General features: G+C 33.6%; 1 protein-coding gene across 3 annotated transcripts in view; it reads left to right on the forward strand.

Moving 5' to 3' along the window:
* Positions 1 to 20728, forward strand: part of LOC124367836 (probable cytochrome P450 304a1) — a 51944-nt gene that overhangs the window by 16918 nt on the left and 14298 nt on the right. The window contains exons 1-2 of one of the 3 annotated variants that reach the window (XM_046824980.1): positions 16357 to 16608; positions 19629 to 19880. In XM_046824980.1, the coding sequence (XP_046680936.1) occupies positions 16518 to 16608; positions 19629 to 19880 (343 nt within the window). In that variant the 5' untranslated portion in view covers positions 16357 to 16517. Of the gene's footprint in view, positions 1 to 16356; positions 16609 to 19628; positions 19881 to 20728 lie in introns of those variants that run through there. The other 2 variants (XM_046824981.1, XM_046824982.1) reach the window with 2 other exon arrangements.

Genomic DNA, 20728 nt, shown 5'->3' on the forward strand with positions numbered 1-20728 from the left:
TTTAAATAATCTGTTTGTTAGAATTTAACTCAAAAATAATTTTTAGTCAAAAGATCAAAAAACTACCCTAGCGATTGGTTTAAATTTTTACCATCTATAATCCATTTATTAGTCTAAAGTAACACAAACTTTATCTGTAAGAAATCTGTTTTTTAAATTAATTTTTATTTGAATTAAAATGTGATTGATACAATAGAGACCCAACTCCCCACCCAACAAAATATTGCCCTAACTTTGAAAAACTCTGTAGTAGCAAGGCAATGTTGAAATCCAATGTTTAGTAGACAAAATAATAACATTTGTGCTATTTGCACCAGAGAGGAGTACACATATGGTCACCAAGTGAGATAATCTATCTATATAAAAATGAATGTTTGTCCTTTATGGAATCGTAAACTATTTGACCGATCATTACGAAAATTTGTATGTATATGTATTTTTCCACGAAGAAGGTTTCTATGCTATGTATATTGATGTAACTCACCTCCAGGTGGCGTTGCCAAAGATAAAAGGTTTAAAAGCGCCTGCACATTATAAACTGCAATTACAAGAGAGCTATGTATATTAAATAATTAAACACTATTTGAAGGCGCTAAGTTTTTATATTTGTCTTTTAAAGTAAATTTCTGGTTGAACTTTAAGCTTGAGTGTTAGACCACTTTAATGTACGTGTACAATGGCTATAAACATACACTTTTGACAGACTTTCTTGACCTCCTTGGCAACAAGGTAAACTCTACATCAGCATTGGAAATATAATTCACTTGAACCAGAAGTGCTCATACACGAGCAAAGCTTACAAAAAGCTTGCGAAGCCGCGGGGAACAGCTAGTTTTAAATAAATATAACTTTTTGGATAGCAAAATTAATATTATTTCAAGTGGGTACTAATTAAAAAATACCATTCGTAACTACAGTATAGCATTTTTTTCTTGAAATTCAAAGTAAGTGGAAATTGCAGGAACCCAAAAAAATTAATGTAATACAAATTTGTAACACTACAAAATTAAAATGTTATAGGCATTATTGTTTGTAACGGAAATGTGCATAAATTTAAGCAGAAAGAGTTAGTAGACTGTGGAATTGGATTATTGTGGGATAACAAAAATAAAAGACAAATAAAACTATTCACAGTTTATTTGTAATATAATATTAATAATGTGTTTTTTATCAAATTGGTTTACATTGATTTGTAGCTACACTAAACATTTTATTCATCATTGGATTACTGTTAAAGTGTAGTGTCCTTTCAATACAGACTAAAAACAAATTATTAAAATCTGCTACCGTATTTAAATATTCTTATCTTATTATTATCAAATTTACACATCATAAGAACGATCAGGTATGGTACTGAAGATAAATTTTACTTCAAGTGCTCACTAACAAAGTAATAAATGTCTCCTCTATAAGGTGGTCCTTTAAGTTTTTTGAAGCTATGATAGTTTTGTTCGGGTCTTTTTCGTTTAAGGGCCAGCACCTTACAAACATACTATACCTGACTGACAGTGCATTTAATCGTTTTTTTTTTGTGTGTTATTAGTTCGTAGTCCAGGTACTACTTCTAGTATAAACTCGTCTTATCTTATCAGTGATAAACGCGCGCCGCTTATTTTTTGCCTGTAATGAAACCTGCGTTAGTTCTGTCTGAGTTTTTTGTTCAATAAAGCGTGTTGAGTGATTTGGGCTTGGACTTTGCAAGTTCGAGTTAATTTTTTTTCTAAAAGAGCAAGCAGCGCAAAGCGCTGCGCAGCGGGCAAGCATCGTGTGATCTAAGTTTTGAATAGGCAAGCTAGGGTCTTTTGTGCTGGCCCTTAAACGAAAAAGACCCTTTTGTTCTTCTATAATTTGGTTCAGCAACTCGTAGCTGTACATTCTCAATCCAGAGTAGTACTGTGAAATAGACTAAGTAGATGCACAGGATACTACAAGCAAGAACTTAACGCATACCTATGCTCCAGCACATTCAAGCCACTCGTACTAATCCTGTTCAATAATAGCCCATTTTTTTGTTTCCAAAATATGAATACACGGAAAAGTGAGTATTTTGAGTTCTTTAACACAAGCACCGCCATTGTGGTGACATAGGAGGCATTCGTAATGTATAGCTTGCTAGCTCAGTTTTGCTTGAAGGCTGGATATGACTTTTCCAGTTGATGTTTTCATCTATATTCAGACCCAAGTCTCTAGCATTCCAATTTGCCACAACCTCCCCTGCTCCATAATGTTTTCCAGTTTTTGTACAAAAATAAATCAGTGTTTAATTTTGAGCAATTTGTGTTAAATCTGTCACATGTGCTTTTTTAAAAGTCATATTTGCAGAAATCTTTATACTCAGTGATCGTTTTCGCAGATAACGAGGGTATGTGTCCCTGCTAAGAGAATTATATTCTTCACCGATATTTCAGAGTTCATTTATATATAGAGGGAACAGCCCCCAAGATAGATCCTTGTGGTACCCTTTGATATAAAAGACCAAATGAACAGACCGAATTTGGTGTGCAGTTGGTGAATATTCATCCCTTAAAATGGTCTGTTTGTTAGATTTCTCAAAAATCACTTTTAGTCAAAAAGATAAAAAACCGATGGTATCTATCACATTGCTGGATGACCAGAGATGGTTAAACTAACTGTCAATATACTTGACACACTCTTGACAATTTTATCTTTTTCCCTTAATGTAGAATTTGAACCAATCTTGGCACTTTCCTCTTAGCCCATAGAAGTTAAATTTATCAAGAAAAATCATGTAATCAACACAATTTATTAAAACTCTTACTAACGTCACACAGTATTTAAACCACATTATCTTTTCAATTCAGTTGAGAAATAACAAAGTCAATAAATATGTTGAGTCAATATACCTGCTTGAGTTGAAATATCATGATGAAACCCACATTGCCTTGGAGATAGGAGCAAATATTAACTTTAGAATATTTTTGAAAATACAGGTAGGAGAGCATTTAGTCTATAATTGGTCATTTGTGTATCATAGTTATTAATAAATATTGGTTTGATTACCTGACACTCAGACTTATTAATTAACCACTAATGTAAGCAAGAACGTAGCCAGGAAAAACTTTGGAGGGGATCAATACTGATATTTTCCCATAGTGGACAGAAAGTAAAACAAGTGCAGTCAACCAATCATTCCCCATTTTGTTCCTTAAAAAGTTCTTGACCCATTTCAATGTTGAGAACAATCTTTCAGAAGTACATGTCAGTAATACTGATTTATTAAAATAATAATAGCCGTTTGCTATAAAAGTAATTGAAAATTCGGCCGAGGGTCCGGAATCCTTGGATCCCCTTGCTGGCTACGTTCTTGAATGGAAGAATGTACCTTGCAAAAAAATCTATGTCCATTTAATTATTTTATATTACTAATAAATCTAAAATGAGTTTCCCTCCCCTCCCTTCCCCAATAGGTAAGGATTTCATAAAAAAAGGTTGTTCAGGTATTCTCAAATTTAACCAATACAGTAAATATTTTCCCCAATTCTTTAATATTGCTCTGGTTCAAAATAATATAAAATTAATTTATTTATTTAGATAGTTAAATTGCATTAATTCCTGTCACATGTTTGAAAATATGCAAATTTTAAACTTTTAGAACTGTAAAATATATAGAAAAATCAAAATAATAAAAATGCATTTTATATAAATATAGGAATTATTACTGATAAAATGGTGTTACTGTGTTTGTAAAGATTGAATTATAACATGTGGACGAGTATTATCATTAAAATGTTCATTTATAATTTGCTGCATCCCCCTCTTTCTCTTAACACACTTCAAAAAATCAAACTATTTGAATATATTACTCCATGTGTCATTAGAAATTGAGTATCAAAATTAATCGTCTAGTCATTTGTTGACAGTATTGTCTTAAATTTTAATTTAATAAGTGTCCTAAAATATTTTCCCTGAACACAAATGTAAAAAGATTTTCATGAGGGAAAGTTTATTATGTTTAAAATAAGGATAAAGTTCAGTCTTTTAGATTGTACAAGGAAAACATGATTAAACATACATAATTAAATCTAAAAACTACAAATCAGAAGAAAACAATAGTATATTGAAATTGAAATAAAAGTGTAACTAAATATATGAACTGATTTTGTGTATCACAACTTAAACAGTTTGAATTCTACACAAGTTGCAGGACTGACCGACAGAAGTGAATTACCATGACATCCTCGAGGGCATTCATACATCCGATAGAGCGGCTTCTTGGAGGTGATCGTACTTTAGCATTGCAGTGGATTTCTTTGCACGTGGAAATCTGGAGTTAATGAGCATGCTAACGCTCTAGCTAGGGAGGGCTTCAGGATGGACATAAGGGCAAATCAACGGTAGAAAAAGTTGTGAGTCTAGGAAAAAAAGTTGAAGAGGGATTAGAAAGTAAAAATCCCACCTTAAGTGTGTTTCTCAACCAATCTAAAGCATTCTACAGTGTTGACCATAATTCACTGTTTGACCAAAATGGAATTAAAGGTGTACTCCTTTCTCCTTTCGTGGCTTAGTTCATTATTTTCTTTGAGAATAGAGTGTGAACCTCCCATAATGTTGGCAGAATCCATTGTAGAAGAAACACAATCCAGTAAATTCCTTAGAACACAACTTGATGGGAACTTTAAGGGTCTTCAGTTTCTGGCATCCCGTAGCCTCTGGGAACTGTCAGATTTTATTACCTCTCGACCTCTAGTAGCTCCCAGCTCCTACGAGCTATCATGCTTATACAGTTCTTAGACTTAAGATCAGAAAGCTCTCATCATCTGGAGGCTAAAGACTTTTGCAAGATTCTGACTTCTGAAAGTTTTCATTGGAGAACTTGCATTGAGAGAGTTTTGTAGTCTTTAGGAACCCTCTGCCTATGGGAGCTCCTCGTGGTTAGGTCTTTGCACGTAAAAGTGTACAGTCTCTTCAGGATACTTGAGAGCTTTATCCGCTAGAATTCTTCATCCCAAGAAGCTTTTGACCTCCACAGTCTTCTGGCCTCTATGAATTTATGACCTCTGTAACTTTATGACGTCCAGAAGATTCTGGTGTCAAGAGAAAACACCCAATAGAGTTCGCCGGGCACTGGGAAGTATCTGAGATTGGGAATGGGTTCTCTACCTACTCTCAGAAGGCTTTAAAAGCTCATAGCCTCTGGGCTTTCCCTGTTTCTGAAATTTTTCAGGTGATGGAAGTTTCCAGCCTCTAGACACTCCCTGTTTCTTGGAGCTCCTGGTGTCTGAGAGCTTTTAGACTATGGAGATTCTGGTCTTTGGTCATTTCAAGTCTCTGAGATTGTTTTGACTCTAGCAGCTCTCTGCCCTATACATCATTCACACACTGGGAACTACTGGAGTTTGAAAGCTTCCGACCTATGATCATTGTGAAAATATATATTTATTATCTAGGGAGATTACTTATTCCAAAAATATATACGAAAATATTTGCTAAATTACATAGTTACCTTGGACATTTTTAAAATTCCCATATCCCTGGAGTTTTACTTCCCTTGGATTCAAAAGACCTCATGAATTATTTTGGTTAAAATTTGTCACATCAACGTCAATAACGAAATCGGTTGCAAGCCAAAGCATACATAAGCAAGAGAAATTGTTTTTCACCCTATGTCTCTGCCTCAAAGGTCTCCGAAAATCCATTAATTCGGACGTTCAGGACCTATATTAGTTTAAATCCATTAGAAATTGTTTTTCACCCTATGTCTCTGCCTCAAAGGTCTCCGAAAATCCATTAATTCGGACGTCCAGACCTATATTAGTTTAAATCCATTCAATCACAAGACATGTATAGATGTTTAGTGATTATAGGGCTCTGCCCCACTCAGTACTACTGAATTGGAACTGTGAAATTTCGAGTTGAAACTTACACAATATTTAGTACAAAATTTGTACCAAAGTATTAAAATGTGTACCATTCTGGAACAGGGGTTATAGCTCATTCAATTTTATTGAGCGAGCTACGCGCAAACGTGTTAACCTTTCAAATTTCGATTTCAGATTGAAAACGTATACAGTAGTTAAAACCTAATCAGTATCAATTTGTACTAAAGTATTAGAACTTATACTCTTAAGGAATAGGAGTCATAGCGCATTCAATTCTGAGGGATCACCGCACTAATGACATAGGCCAGAAACATGTGAAATTCAGAGTTGAAACTTATACATTGGGTAGTACTTAAATAGTATCTATTAGTATTAAAATATAATAATACCCTTCTAGAACAGGAGTTATAGCGCATTCAATCGTGCAACGCTACGCTTCAGTAACTTTCAAACGCGGTAATCATTGAATTTCTAGTTGAAACTTTCACAATAATAAAGTACCTTATTTGTATCTAAGAAAATATAAATGTACTAGAGAAAATTATCCGTGCAATTTAAGTAATACTCGTAATTAATTCGTTCCATATTATACTCGTATGTCGCCTCATTCATCGAATAATGCAGAAAACTCTTCCAATCATTACTAATTTTATTATACTATTTACTACTCAGATTATGTAGTTATTTGTGGTGTATAAGTTTTGGATGTAATGATTACCAAATAATTTCATTGATTCCTAATTACAAAAAATACTTTATCATTATACAATTTATTGAGTTTGACGTTTATCAAGTAGTTTGGTCATTAATACCAATCCTATTAAAAACACAGAATATATCTGTCATGAGTTATTAAATATATAATTTTCCCTCGTTATCTTTAAATTAGCTCGCTATAAATAATGTCAGCAAACAGCTGACACTATTAGTAGTGAATTGTTATCAGTGTTGTAATTAATAATAATTAGGTATAGTACTAACTATTGTACCCGTTTAAATTAAGAATTTCACGTGCAGAGCTATCACCGCTGACCCGGCAGAATTGAATGCTATCTTCCTCCTGTTCGTTAAGGTTACAAATTACAATACTTTGGTACAAATTGATACTAATTAGGCACTAACTACTGTAAAAGTTTCAAATCTGAATTCCAAATTTTCCGGGTTAACATGGCACTGGCGCGTCGATAGCGTTGAAAATTGAATGCGCTCTATCTCCTGTTCCTGAATGGTACACATTCTAATACTTTGGTACAATTTAGGTACTAACTACTGTATCAGTTTCGACTCTGAATTTAAAATTTTCCAGGTTAACATGGCACTAGCGCGTCGATAGCGTTGAAAATCGAATGCGCTATATCTTCTGTTCCTGAATGGTACACATTCTAATACTTTGGTACAAATTAGAAACTAATTATTGTGTAAGTTTCAACTTGAAATTCTGCAGATGTACGGCCAGTGATATGCACCTTCCATTTGGCGCCAACAACCTACTGGAGTGTGCTATTAGCTTTAGAAAAAGCATGTGAATTATGATTAAGGTCCATAACTAAGGATACCCAGGATTATTGTTCATAAAATGATTTTGATTCTCTGAATACTTAATGAAATCTCGCTTACCAGCTATACTCAGTTATAATTTGTTCAATTGAACGTTCATGTCTATTTTGTTAAACATTTCACTTATAAATGCTTTTTCGTAGGTTTTCACAACCTTCTCTGAAAGGAATATTATTTTGGATTCAAATTAATTTTATATAAAGTTAATGCCAATTTTTGTTAAAACCATGCAATCAACCACGGGGGTCTGATTAGACCCAGCAACCAACTTGAACTTGATATTTACCTGTGGAAATTCATTACTAATTTCTTTAACATGTGTTAGGATTTGTAATTGTAATTATTATGTTCCTGTATATCAAATTATTTAATCAAACAGTGCAATATGTAAATGAAATCTGACTAGAAATTGGCAAATTATTTTACGTTTAATAATTGAATAATTTTTCATTAATCGTTTGACTTTAAGTTTTATCCAACAAAAGTTGTTATTTTGTTGTAAGAGTAGTAGTACGAGTATATTAGACTAGCATTAATCCTAATATTATAAAATGTGAAAGTGCCTTTGTTTGTTTGTGTTGCTTTCACGCATAAACTATTCAACCGATTGTACTGAAATCTTACATAGATATTCTTTGGATGAATATAGGCCTATTCTTATTTCGAAAGTCCTTTATAATCGATATAAAGAAATGAATCTTTGTTTGTATGTCCTTTATAGAATCGTAAAATATTTGACCGATCATTATGAAAATTTGTGTGTATATTTATTTTTCCACGTAAAAGGTTTATAAGTCTATTGCTCATTGATGTAACTCGCGGCCAGGCGGCGCTGCAAAATATAGAAGTTTTCAAAGCGCCTGCACAAATACAAACTGCAATTACGAGATAGTTACGTATATTAAATAGCCAAACACTATTTGAAGGCCCTTAGTTATATGTATATCTGTCTTTTAGATACATTGCTGGTTGAACTTAAAACTTGAGTGTTAGACCACTTAATAATAAAGTACATGTACGTGTAAAATGGCTATAAACATGCATATAATTTCTTTATCGTTGGCAACAAGGCAAACTCTACATCGGCGTTGGAAATATAATTCACTTGAACCAGAAGTGCATATGCACGGGAAAAGCTTATTAAAAGTGTACAAAGCTGCGGGAAACAGCTAGTTTTGAAATAAAATAATCTTGGGAGGGGGGCAGGCCCCGTTCGTCCATCCCCGTCGGTACGCCCCTGTACTGTTGTTTATCTACTATTCATAATGCGAGTTAAGGGCCTGTTGTAGTAAAATGACCTTGGGCTTTAGGCCTGATGTTGCCGGCCTGCTCATTAACAAACATTTAACGTTGTGATAAGAATAGTTATTTTTGTATTATATTAAATTTTGTTTAGATTTCTTCGTTATATCTATATTTTTGCACAAGCCGTTACACTATACTCACTTCCTGAATTTAGGCTACTCCAAAGTTAATAAAATCGGCAAAAAATGAAGGAAGATTTTCTTCATTAATATAAAATTGCAACAAATATTCATTAAAGTTAGTAGCAGGTTAATCACAAATAAAATGTATAAATATCTCTAAAAATAAAAATTAGATATGCTAATATTGTGGAACAAAAGCTCTACAGTTTGTTTTAAAATAAAGTAAACATATAAATGAGTTTATAAACAGGTTGGACATAGTCCAAAGTCTTTAATGGGAAGGGTATAAACGTAGATGATGTAGCTTACTCCATTCATCTTCCGGTTTGAGCTTTGAAACAACCAAAGTTATTCCATTTGACCTCTAAAATCTGAAAAGATCCAACAGAGATCCAAAATATCGAAACAGCAAGTATGATTAAAGTAGTAGACATTTTGTTTCGGATGTGTTCTTGATCCTTGAACTTAATTCTTCCAACAGGGTCAAAGAATAATGGTTTAAACCAATTCGTGATGGTTTAAACCCATCCATAGCCAGTCGGCGTTAAGTCGTTCTAAATTGTACTTTCATAGGTACGGGCGAGGGTTGGCAACTGCCTGTGTTAATTTAAATGCCTAAATCCAATTTTGCATATGTGCACTTCACAACGGCAAGCATGGTGGCAAGATGTGAGGTCATACCGATCATTACATCTGTGTGAAGCTTTTTTTACCAGGTCGTAAGTGGATTTCGTAGAAATATAATTAAGAAGCCCTGTATTAGAAGGATAATGGACGTTGTCTTGTGTTTGTAAAATTGATTATCCTATTTGGTCCTGTTATGAAAGTTTTGTAATGGGCAACGAAACACACAAAGTTGAGTTCCGCTCCTTATTACCTTTCGCTTAGTGCAGCGTCTGAAGGCTGATGGCTTCTGGAATCTGTGTCTGTTTGAAAAGATCCAAAACAAGTCGGCGATGAATAAGCTCAGTACTGTCTGCACCGTTTAGCATCAGAGATACCTAGATTACGAACTGAAGTCTAATCGAGATGAAGAGGTGTTCTCATTTATCATTAATTACATGCACAATTAAGTGCACTGCGATGTTTTAAACATGATCCCTAATAATGGGCCATTAACAGATGCGTGATTGTCTATCATTTTTAGTTTTAATGACAATGTTTGTATAGTAGCAATTTATATTTTAGGTTACGGTATATATAACATATACTAATACTACTATAGGTATAATACATAGTTCTGATATTATATGATAAAATTTTTAATGACTATGTTCTATACATGTATATGTCTTTGAACAATAAATATTTTGATTTGATTTTATAGGTGTGGATGTTTACTTGCTTGTGCATTGGTGTTTACCGTTAATAATATGAAATTATAATAATACAAGCACTTAGCTTAGCTAAAGAAAACCTTAAAACGCTGCAGCTTTCGTTAGGGTGAATATTGAGGTCATATTGGCTGCATCGCTTCTTCTAATTAAGACCTTTAATTTGACGTTCACTTAACCTTTGCTATAATTTACGATTTATATCTTACCACTAATCCTCGAGGGTCATCCTGATATGATACATTTTGTTACTTAATAAGTATACGTTTATAAATAGTTCTGACGTAAAGAGTATTATTACATTTTGTTTGGATGATTCTGGTGAAAGAGAGGCGCTGTTTTTTAACTCCATAGCGCATCAAATGCGAACTACAGCGCTGGATGTGGAATCTCACCCCGAGATATTACGTTTAAAACTTCGTAACGTGTTCTAGAATTGTGTTAAAAGATACTATTTTTTTATAAACGCTGGTATCCCGTCTTACTGACAGTATAAAGAGCAAGTCAGTACTTGATTTAAGTATTGCGTAAAAATCACAAATAAGTGTAAACCACCATAAAGGAAAGGTGATCAGTTGGTTAGTAAATGTTCTAATCAAACAGCTGATACTAGATTGGGTAGTGGATTGTAAACCCCTGCCTGAGCAACACGTGTGTTTTGTAATCAGCTGTTTAAAGCAAAATAAACTCTAATAAGATTACCAGTGGAAATTTGGGAGCCGGTGGGGCAAATCCCTATAGAAGAAATTATCGTTAAATGCATTTCAAATTCACAAAAGACACATTTGGAATATAAGGACTTTCGATTGATACAAATTGATGTATCTAAAATAATAGCAATACCTGTAACTCGCGTACAAAAATAAAGAAATTCCTTTAATAATATATATATATATATATATATATATATATATATATATATATATATAATTTTAACAATAATCAAATAGTCCGAAACTTTTAATCGAATTTAAACATTTAGCGAAGTAGGTCTTGTACTAAGGCTTTCATATTGTAATAGTTACTTTTCTTTCATCGCTGAGCCGTGATAAACCCCATGTGTTTGATTGTGTAAATATTTTTGGCATTTATGTTTCTATAAATTTTTCATCGGAGTATAACAAAGTATGTATGTATGTATTGTTGTTGTTTGGTATTTTTTCAATTAGACATATTACTCTACAGTGAATTTTCTGAACTACTCTGTAGTAAGTTAGTTCGAACAGTGTACAAAATCTCGAGGATGGTAGAGATCGTGTATTTTTTTCTTGTCTATAAAGTTGGCTTCAAACTGGTTGGATTTGTTAGTTTAAGTTTTTTTAAATATTTTTAAAGTTTTTTAATCTCCATCCGTTAGTTTTTGACATAACAATTAGGGTGGAAAAACTTCACAGTAGCCCACCCACCATGCAACTTTCATTCATGCCAGTCGATAGTTTTTCGTTAGTTTACATTAGTCTTGTATTCCCAACGTTTGTTTAGGACATTTACTATTTTTTTAATACGAGAAAATCCCAAATTCTTGGGTGGTCCAGTGTCACGGCAACCCACCCATACGTCACTTTGGGACAAATCACAAGCCAATCGTTAGTTTTTCGTTAGTTTGCGTTATTTTTGTCACTCATTTATTAGGGTACTTTATATTTTTAGACTTTTTTACTGTAGTAGGCTTCTCAGTCTCAAGTATGTATGTATTTTATTCATAGTGACAACAAGGCAAACTTAACCATGGCACTGGAAATATTTTAAACTGAAAGAAGGTTACTAGACCCTTTTTGGCTTAAGTAGGTTTCTGAGACCTACATCGTAAATAATATTATAAATGCGAAGTGAGTTTTTTGTTTGTGCTTTCACGCGATCAACCTTTTCGGCAACCGCTGTTTAGCATATAGTTTATAAAATATTCAGATAATAAAATTAAAAATTAAAAAAAAACTTAACTATACATTTTAACAACTTAAAGTCTGTTATAAAACCAATCTTAGTTGTCTTTTGGCACAAGCTTCCATATCCTGTGTATGTACATATACATTTTCTTAATTGAGAAAAATGCAAAATCAACTATATAAGGAACCAAAATCCAAAGACCCGAGCAAATTACAATCGCAATGAATACACACATTTTACGGACTTTCTTGGCGTCTTGGCAACAAGACAAACTCAACATTAGCGTCGGAAACACAATTCACTCTAACCTGAAGCTTCCATACACGTGTAAAGCCTACAAAATTGAGGGCGAATCCGCGGGTAACTGCTAACTTTATAAATAAAAATTAATCTCAAAATTAATTCTCAATAAAGAGAAAGATTACAAACTTTTGTACACTTTAATGGAAAAATAATGATAATATTTATGTTTCATAACTCAAATTCAACTCACACTAATCAGCTGTTGACTTTTTTTTATTTTCAGCTTTTATAGTTATGAGTCAAATTATTCACATCAAATATCGTTTGATTTGCGGAACACCTTGAGGACCATCCTCCATTGCATGTAAAGGGTCAATAACCACATTAAGAACTATTTATTGAGTCCAGTACTCATTAAAAAAGTTTAATTTTCACAATTTGAGCCAAAACAAGAATATTAAACCACGTAGTACAGGAAATATATTATAAATCCTTCAAACTTTGAACCAGTGTAATTTGTTTTAAGTTAACCTTTTCAGATCAAATTTGCGGAATTGTACTTTACTAATAGAGATCTTTGATTTACTACTCGGTCCATGCTCTAATTTAAGATTTCCTTCTGACTCCTTGTGGGCCACCCTCCTGAGATGAAAAAACTTTACTTCGAAAAGTAGATTTATAGGTGCAGTAATGGTGTATCAAGTTTTATTGCTTTACCTGTAATCGTTCGGGATATATATATTTATATATATATATATATATATATATATATATATATATATATATATATATATATATATATATATATATATACAATTTAACGTATATATATATATATATATATAATCCCGGCGGAGCAAGTACTTTTTGCGATTCAATGCTTATTAAAATTATATATATATATTTGTGGGACTCAAAATTAAGTCCTGATACGCCTAGAAATATTCCAAACAGATTGAGATATCGATGTGGAATCTTCACCATAGTTGGAAGTGAAGTAGAACGGGGTTACTTTAAATTTTTCAATTCCAACCCTTATCTTGTGTAATTTTAACGGTCTTTTCAATGGAAACGCCTATTTCATGAAACATCTTATTATGGTAGTACACCCAATTGTATACCTGATGAGATAATGAGACTACCACTTCACCTATTTGTAGGCGTCTTTGATGTCGAAACGATGTAAATATTTAGTTTTGAGCTACTTTGTCGTCGATTTTCTTAGGATCCCTTCAGACGAACATGACTCCAGATTCCAGGAGTCAAGTCTGTGAAAGTGTCAGATACTAAACGCTGCAATGAAAGGAAGGTGAACTGGAGCTAAACTAAAAATTCAAATATTGGTCTATTAGTAAAACTTAAAGCGTGTTTTGCATTCGTTTATGTTTAATAGGCTTTCTCATTTGAGTCTTAGACAGTATGTATCCAGATACTCTATGTGTTAGAAATAACAAATGAAATTAAAATCTACATTAAATTTGAAAAAAAAACACGAATTGATTGATAAACTGTACAGATATTTAGTATATTTTATTATATTATATCGAGTTAGTTTGAAAAGATGAAAGTTCGCAAACAATCAACTAAATGTAGGATATATGTTGAATTTATTTTAAATTTTAATAAACATGACTCTTTGGCTGCTGAATCGTATATTGAATTGCAGAAGAAATTAAAGTTAAATAAAATCTAGTAATAATAAAGTTTCGATCATGCAATGAGATTAACAAACAAAAAAGCTATTTTTTTATCGCTTATACATAAAGTGATTAGAAGAAATAAACTATGTTGAAGAGTTAAAATTTAAATAATTAAAGAAGTAAAATTAATAAGACCAAAAATATGAAACACAACATTTGAGTTTAGATGTAAATTTTCATTGGGAATTATTTCAAATTGACTCAGAAGATAAGCTACGGAATATATTTGTCAAAATGTTTTATAAGATAAAAATATTAGAGACAAACATTTATACTTGATAGTTATTGGTACAAAATTAATATTAATATAAGGAATTTGTTACAAATAATTTTGTAGAATAATGATTTTTAATACAGTTTTATTTTTTCTGTAGTATTTATTGTTTTAGATTTTTTATTGGTGCAGTTTAGAAAATATAAAAACATACAATTAAACAATAAAAGACTATTTATTTAGGTGTAGAGATTATTAAGGGAGGAATGTATGCACAGACTTCCCATATAGGCTACCACAATAAAGATTGTATTACGTAAATCCTACGAAAACTAACTTCTATTGCTATCAAGACAGTGATCCCATGTACATTAAAAAATAAATGCAAAAGAAGTTAAAGATATTAAAAAGGATTTCCATACTTGTAATTCTAATTGTGTCTTTTATAAAGTACTTCCAATAAAAAAAAAATTAAAAAAAATCCAACGATTTTACTATCACGGCAACTATTAAGTAGCCTACTGAAGTTACTGGCCCAACTTCACGGTAATCCGCCCTTGTAATTAAGCCATTCAAATATGTTTTTCAAACACAAGCCGAGAAAGGCAAAATTGATGAAAACTAACTATTCTTACCAGTTTTAAGTGGGCAGGCCATTTTGGATTGGCCAACTTCACAGGCGTGCAAAATGAAGATTTTTTAATTAAAAAAAAAGAAAGAAAACAACCTAAACAAGTGACAAAATTAAAGAAAAGCTATCGTCTGAAATGACTTTTTTCTCAAACAACTCTTAAAAACATCTAAACCAACGTAAATAAACGTGACGTTAAACTAACGATTCCAGCCAGTTTTAAGTAGGTGAGCTTTTTGGGTGGACCAACTTCACAGGCATTATCTCCTCAACCCTTCTACCTACGTTACCCTTTCGGCTTTTCTGGAGACGTCGAAATGCAGCGGGTGGGTGTCCATTTCATTAAATGCATTTCGACAGTGTATAAAAGACAGCTAGAGGTACGGGTTGAGCTGGACCCGTAATCGACGTCCGGTCGTAATAGGCGGGTATCCATTTGATTACGTGTATATTGATATCCTACAAAATCCGGGCCGGGACGGGCTGGTCCGGTCTGGTCGCAATAGGCGGGTGTCCGTTTGATTACGTGTGTATTGATATCCTAAAAATCGGACGGGGCCGGGCTGGTCCGGTCTGGTCGCAATAGGCGGGTGTCCGTTTGATTACGTGTGTATTGATATCCTAAAAATCGGACGGGGCCGGGCTGGTCCGGTCTGGTCGCAATAGGCGGGTGTCCGTTTGATTACGTGTGTATTGATATCCTAAAAATCGGACGGGGCCGGGCTGGTCCGGTCTGGTCGCAATAGGCGGGTGTCCGTTTGATTACGTGTGTATTGATATCCTAAAAATCGGACGGGGCCGGGCTGGTCCGGTCTGGTCGCAATAGGCGGGTGTCCGTTTGATTACGTGTGTATTGATATCCTAAAAATCGGACGGGGCCGGGCTGGTCCGGTCTGGTCGCAATAGGCGGGTGTCCGTTTGATTACGTGTACATTGACTTTCAACATAATCCGGGCCGGACCGGGCTGGTCCGGTCCGGTCCGGACGCAGTGCCGTCCTGCCTAATGCTAATGTTCATCCATGTGATTTGATTGAGCGTCATCACTCAGCTGACAGGCACAATATTTATCTCTTTTCTGCCATTTACCTCTGGTTTTGAAACGTTTTTCCATCCGATTGTCTGTTCATCGGCAGGACAACTCAAGAATGAAATAACTTGTATATTTTAAATTTTGTATGAGCCTCACGGAAGCCCGTTACGCAAGGTGATCCCTTTTCTCAGTATGTGACGACGATATAAATGTAATAATACATACGGAACGTCATACTGTTCAAGTTAATGAGAATGTTGCCCTTTGACTGCCCAATCAGACTTATCTCCGCTTAATTGATACAAAGCTATGTTATACAGATAACGCACAATATTTTCGGATCTGACAACATTGTGTATAAAATATAGGACAATTTCCTTATAACCGACAGCCACGTGATTGTACAGCACGTTCGTAATCTTTGCCATAGATAAAATAGTCCTATTAGAAGAATGTTTTAATTATGCCTTGGGATATCGGAACGTGACTAGTGTACTTTGCTCTGTTGAAAATACGATAACCCTTCAATGACTTCTTTCTTCCTGCCCCAATGCTTATATTCTGGATCGGAACCGCGATCGAATATGATCTGTCAGTTGCACATACAAGCGGACTTCTAATTTGCGACTTCTTTAAAGGATTCAGATTTCAATATGTATTTTGCATTACTTACTCTGATTGCATTGATTGTCTACTATTGCTATTCGTATCTGACAGGGAAACCTCATCCGAAATTTCCACCAGGTAAGTGAATCTAACATAAAGAAAACTAAACAAAGATTTTAAACAGAAGTTAGGTTATGTGAGATATGTCTCTTCATGTTACGTTTCTTCATCCAAACGGGTAGTTTATTAAGCTTAAATGTATTAATTTTACAATTAGTAGTTCCAAAATGTGATACGCTTTCTTTTCCCTCTTGACAAATTAGATATTCTATTAGAAGGAGTCCACAGGTTTCGATGTTTCTCTGTTTACAAAACAATAGGGAGGTCTGAAGTATGGAAATTAGCACTCTTCTCATAGATTGCAAAATTACACCTATTTAAAAAATGAATAGTCCTACAGGAATTATTCGTGCAGTTTTAAAACCAATAAGTAATCTGTGTAGAGCAAGGATTGAATAAAACTGTTAGAATGTTAAAAACAGCTTTAGTGAATATTAAAATAATCACTATTTATTAACTGCTGTAAGAACATTTTAAAGTAAAAATGTCAAAAACGAAAAGGAATCATGGAAATATTATAAAATTATATCTTGTTATTAAATTTCTGAAATTTTAAACATTTTACAGCTTTTGCCGTTTTAAACATAATATTTTCTGATTAACCTAAGAATAAATCTCATTTAAAAAGGGGTCATCGTTTATTGCTATTGAAATTATGCTATTTTGTCTTCCAAAATAAGCAAATAATAGAAGCAATTAAAAGAATTAATCTCTAATGTGTTTTAGCTACTATGTATTAGTATGGAAATACTTCACATAGGGTACCAATGCATTTCATTGAAATAAAAACTGTATCAGAGGAGTGTCAAATATTATATTTCGTGGAAGTCTAATAATAGAGCTTCTTGTATGAATTATTGCCAATACACAAAAAACCACAATTATTTACTGTACAATATTTCGATGTAATTGTAACTTTCTCAGGTACACTGTATAAACATACACTGAATAAAATAAACAAACAAAAGAAGAAATACCTGATCCTGATAACAAACTTTCTGCGTGTAAATAACCATTTTGACATTCGAATAAGTTTTGATTAGTATTTGATTTAAAAAAAAAATAATATAACACAATATAATTTTGAATTTAGGTAAATTTGTAGATCAGAATCTAAGGATTCAAGAGGAAAACAATAATTTAGCGAATGATAAGTCCATATGGTCGTTTCGATTTTAATATAAGTTGGTGTGCCAATTCGTAATTCCTTAGATTGAAATCATTTCGAGAGCTATTTTCACAAGGTGTAATTTTGCTTATAGCATTGGGTTTATAGCATTCCTCAAAGCTTTTGTTATGGCGAATAGCGTGTAAGGCTACTGGCTTTTTTCGTCTTTGTGATTAATTGAAAACCGGTGTCCGGTCATTCTTGTCCGCAAAGAATTTGAGGTTTGTCCAATGTAGTATTTGGGACAAAACCTACAGGTTAGGTGGTAAATTGAATATATAGTATATATATATATATATATATATATATATATATATATATATATATATATACTAGCTGTTTCCCGCGGCTTCGCACGCTTTTCGTAAGTTTTGCCCGCGTATGAGCATTTCTGGTTGAAGTAAATTATATTTCCAACCCCGATGTAGATTTTACCTTGATGTCACGATCAAGAAAATATGTCAAAAATGTATTGTACATGCATAATGTATTTTATTACAAAGTGGTCTACCACTCAACCTTTAAGTTCAACCAAAAATTTAGTTTAGACAATTATACATCATAACTTAACGCCTTCAAATAGTGTTTCACTGTTTAATATACGTATCTATCTCGTAATTGCAGGTTATAATGTGCAGGCGCTTTGAAAACTTTTCTTCATTTTATTCGGTTATATTCACGACATAAGCGAATAATTCAGATAATAACTATCCTATCTTCTAAGTTAGACTAAATTACGGATACATGTGAAATTTGATTGAAATTGGTTCAGTCGTTTTGGAGTTTATTGGCAACATACATCGTGACTCAAGATTTTTATATATATATAAGATATATATATATATATATATATATATAGTTTTTGTCAAAGACCTCAAAACATAAACAGGCCGACGAATTATTAGAAACATATATTTTAAATTTTCTAGGACCGCCATATGGGAATAAAATGGCGTGCCAAGCTGACCAATGAACTAGGCCGAGATATTTATAAGATCAGTTATTGTAGCAAGCGTGGACTCGTTTGGGCATTTCTTTAGTCAGTTGTTGGTGATCGAAACAATTCTTAAGGGATTTACGTGTAATTGATATCTTGAAAACCGACTTTTGAAGTAATACTATGCCTATGTGATAACCAGGGATCCCAAGAATGTCCATGTAACATTTTAGTACAATTTGTCCAATAGTTTTTACGTGGTTGAGTAACACAGACCCTAGGCACACACATACACCATTAGAGTGTGGTATAATAGTATATGTTTACACACACACACACACACACACACACACACACACACACACACACACACACACACACGCGCGCACACACACACACACACACACACACACACACACACACACACACACACACACACACACACACACACACACACACACACACACACACACACACACACACACATATATATATATATATATACGTTATATATACGTTAAATTGCATAAATGGCAATAGCCTTATTTAATTTCAATAAACATTGAATCACAAAAAGTACTTGCTCCGTCGGGAGTCGTATATGTGTGTGTGTGTGTGTGTGTGTGTGTGTGTGTGTGTGTGTGTGTGTGTGTGTGTGTGTGTGTGTGTGTGTGTGTGTGTGTGTGTGTGTGTGTGTGTGTGTGTGTGTAAATAGTTTTTGGTCAAAGACCTCGAAACATAAATAGCCCGACGAATTGTTAGAAACACATAATATATTTTCCATTTTCTTTGGCTTTTAACTCCTAAAATATATTTTCGAACAATTCTATATGATACATTTATTTTATTGTGAACTCCTAGAATATATCCTAGAAGCTTGTCGTGGGAGGTGTAAGTACACTGGGATGACTAAGATTCACGAATTTTTTACAGGGCCGTATCGCTGGCCGATATGGGGCGGCTATCTCCAGCTGCTGGTGGAGAACTATAGGTTCCCGTACAAGGCTATGCACTGGATGGCTAGACGCTACGACACCGAACTCCTGGGGATGTATCTGGGACCCTACCCCACCGTAGTCGCTTGCAGCCACGCCAGCGTTCGGGATATGCTTAAACACCCGGCGTTCCAAGGCAGAGTCGACTCTTATGTGGCTGAGAGTCGCGATCCGGACTGGGTCATCAGAGGTTGGTAATAGAGATGAGACGGTATTTCTAATAAGTACTTTGTAACGGTTACTTTTCCTCCAGTATCTGTAACGGATACTTCAGTAATCAGTAATTTGTAACGGTTACTTTTCTCCAGTATCTGTAACGGATACTTCAGTAATCAGTAATTTGTAACGGTTACTTTTCTCCAGTATCTGTAACGGATACTTCAGTAATCAGTAATTTGTAACGGTTACTTTTCTCCAGTACCTGTAACGGATACTTCAGTAATCAGTAATTTGTAACGGTTACTTTTCTCCATTATCTGTAACGGTTACTGAGAACCAAAAATACTGACGACAGATACTTTGTTTCTATAGATGAGCCGCTTTTAAGTGAACAGTGGGAAGGAGAAGTGAGTGAGAGAGAAACCTTTTATTAGTAATAAATTATTTTTATACATCTTTTACATAATTGCGATGTACTTTTGAATACTATTAATTTCATCAAATCATTTACAAAACTTTGTGTTCGATACTGATTTCAAGTACCCAGTATTTAAAACGTTACAAATACTGAAATACTGATTTAGGGTATCTGGTATTTAAAAAGTTACGGAAAGTAAAATACGGAAATACTGATAATATATATGTAAATATGTAATATATATATATATATATATATATATATATATTTATTTATTTATTTATTTATATACAGCCAAGGACTTTTACATTTGAGTCAATGTCCGCTACCAACTGGAGATGGGCTAAATCAGTACGAACCTGTAACCGTTACTTCTAATACCGTTACTCGACGGTACTGAGTACAAATGCTGGTTACAAATACTGGATGATATATATTTGATATATAAATTTGACGTTGGC

The sequence above is a fragment of the Homalodisca vitripennis genome, chromosome 8 (assembly GCF_021130785.1).
Source record: "Homalodisca vitripennis isolate AUS2020 chromosome 8, UT_GWSS_2.1, whole genome shotgun sequence".
Taxonomy (NCBI): domain Eukaryota; kingdom Metazoa; phylum Arthropoda; class Insecta; order Hemiptera; family Cicadellidae; genus Homalodisca; species Homalodisca vitripennis.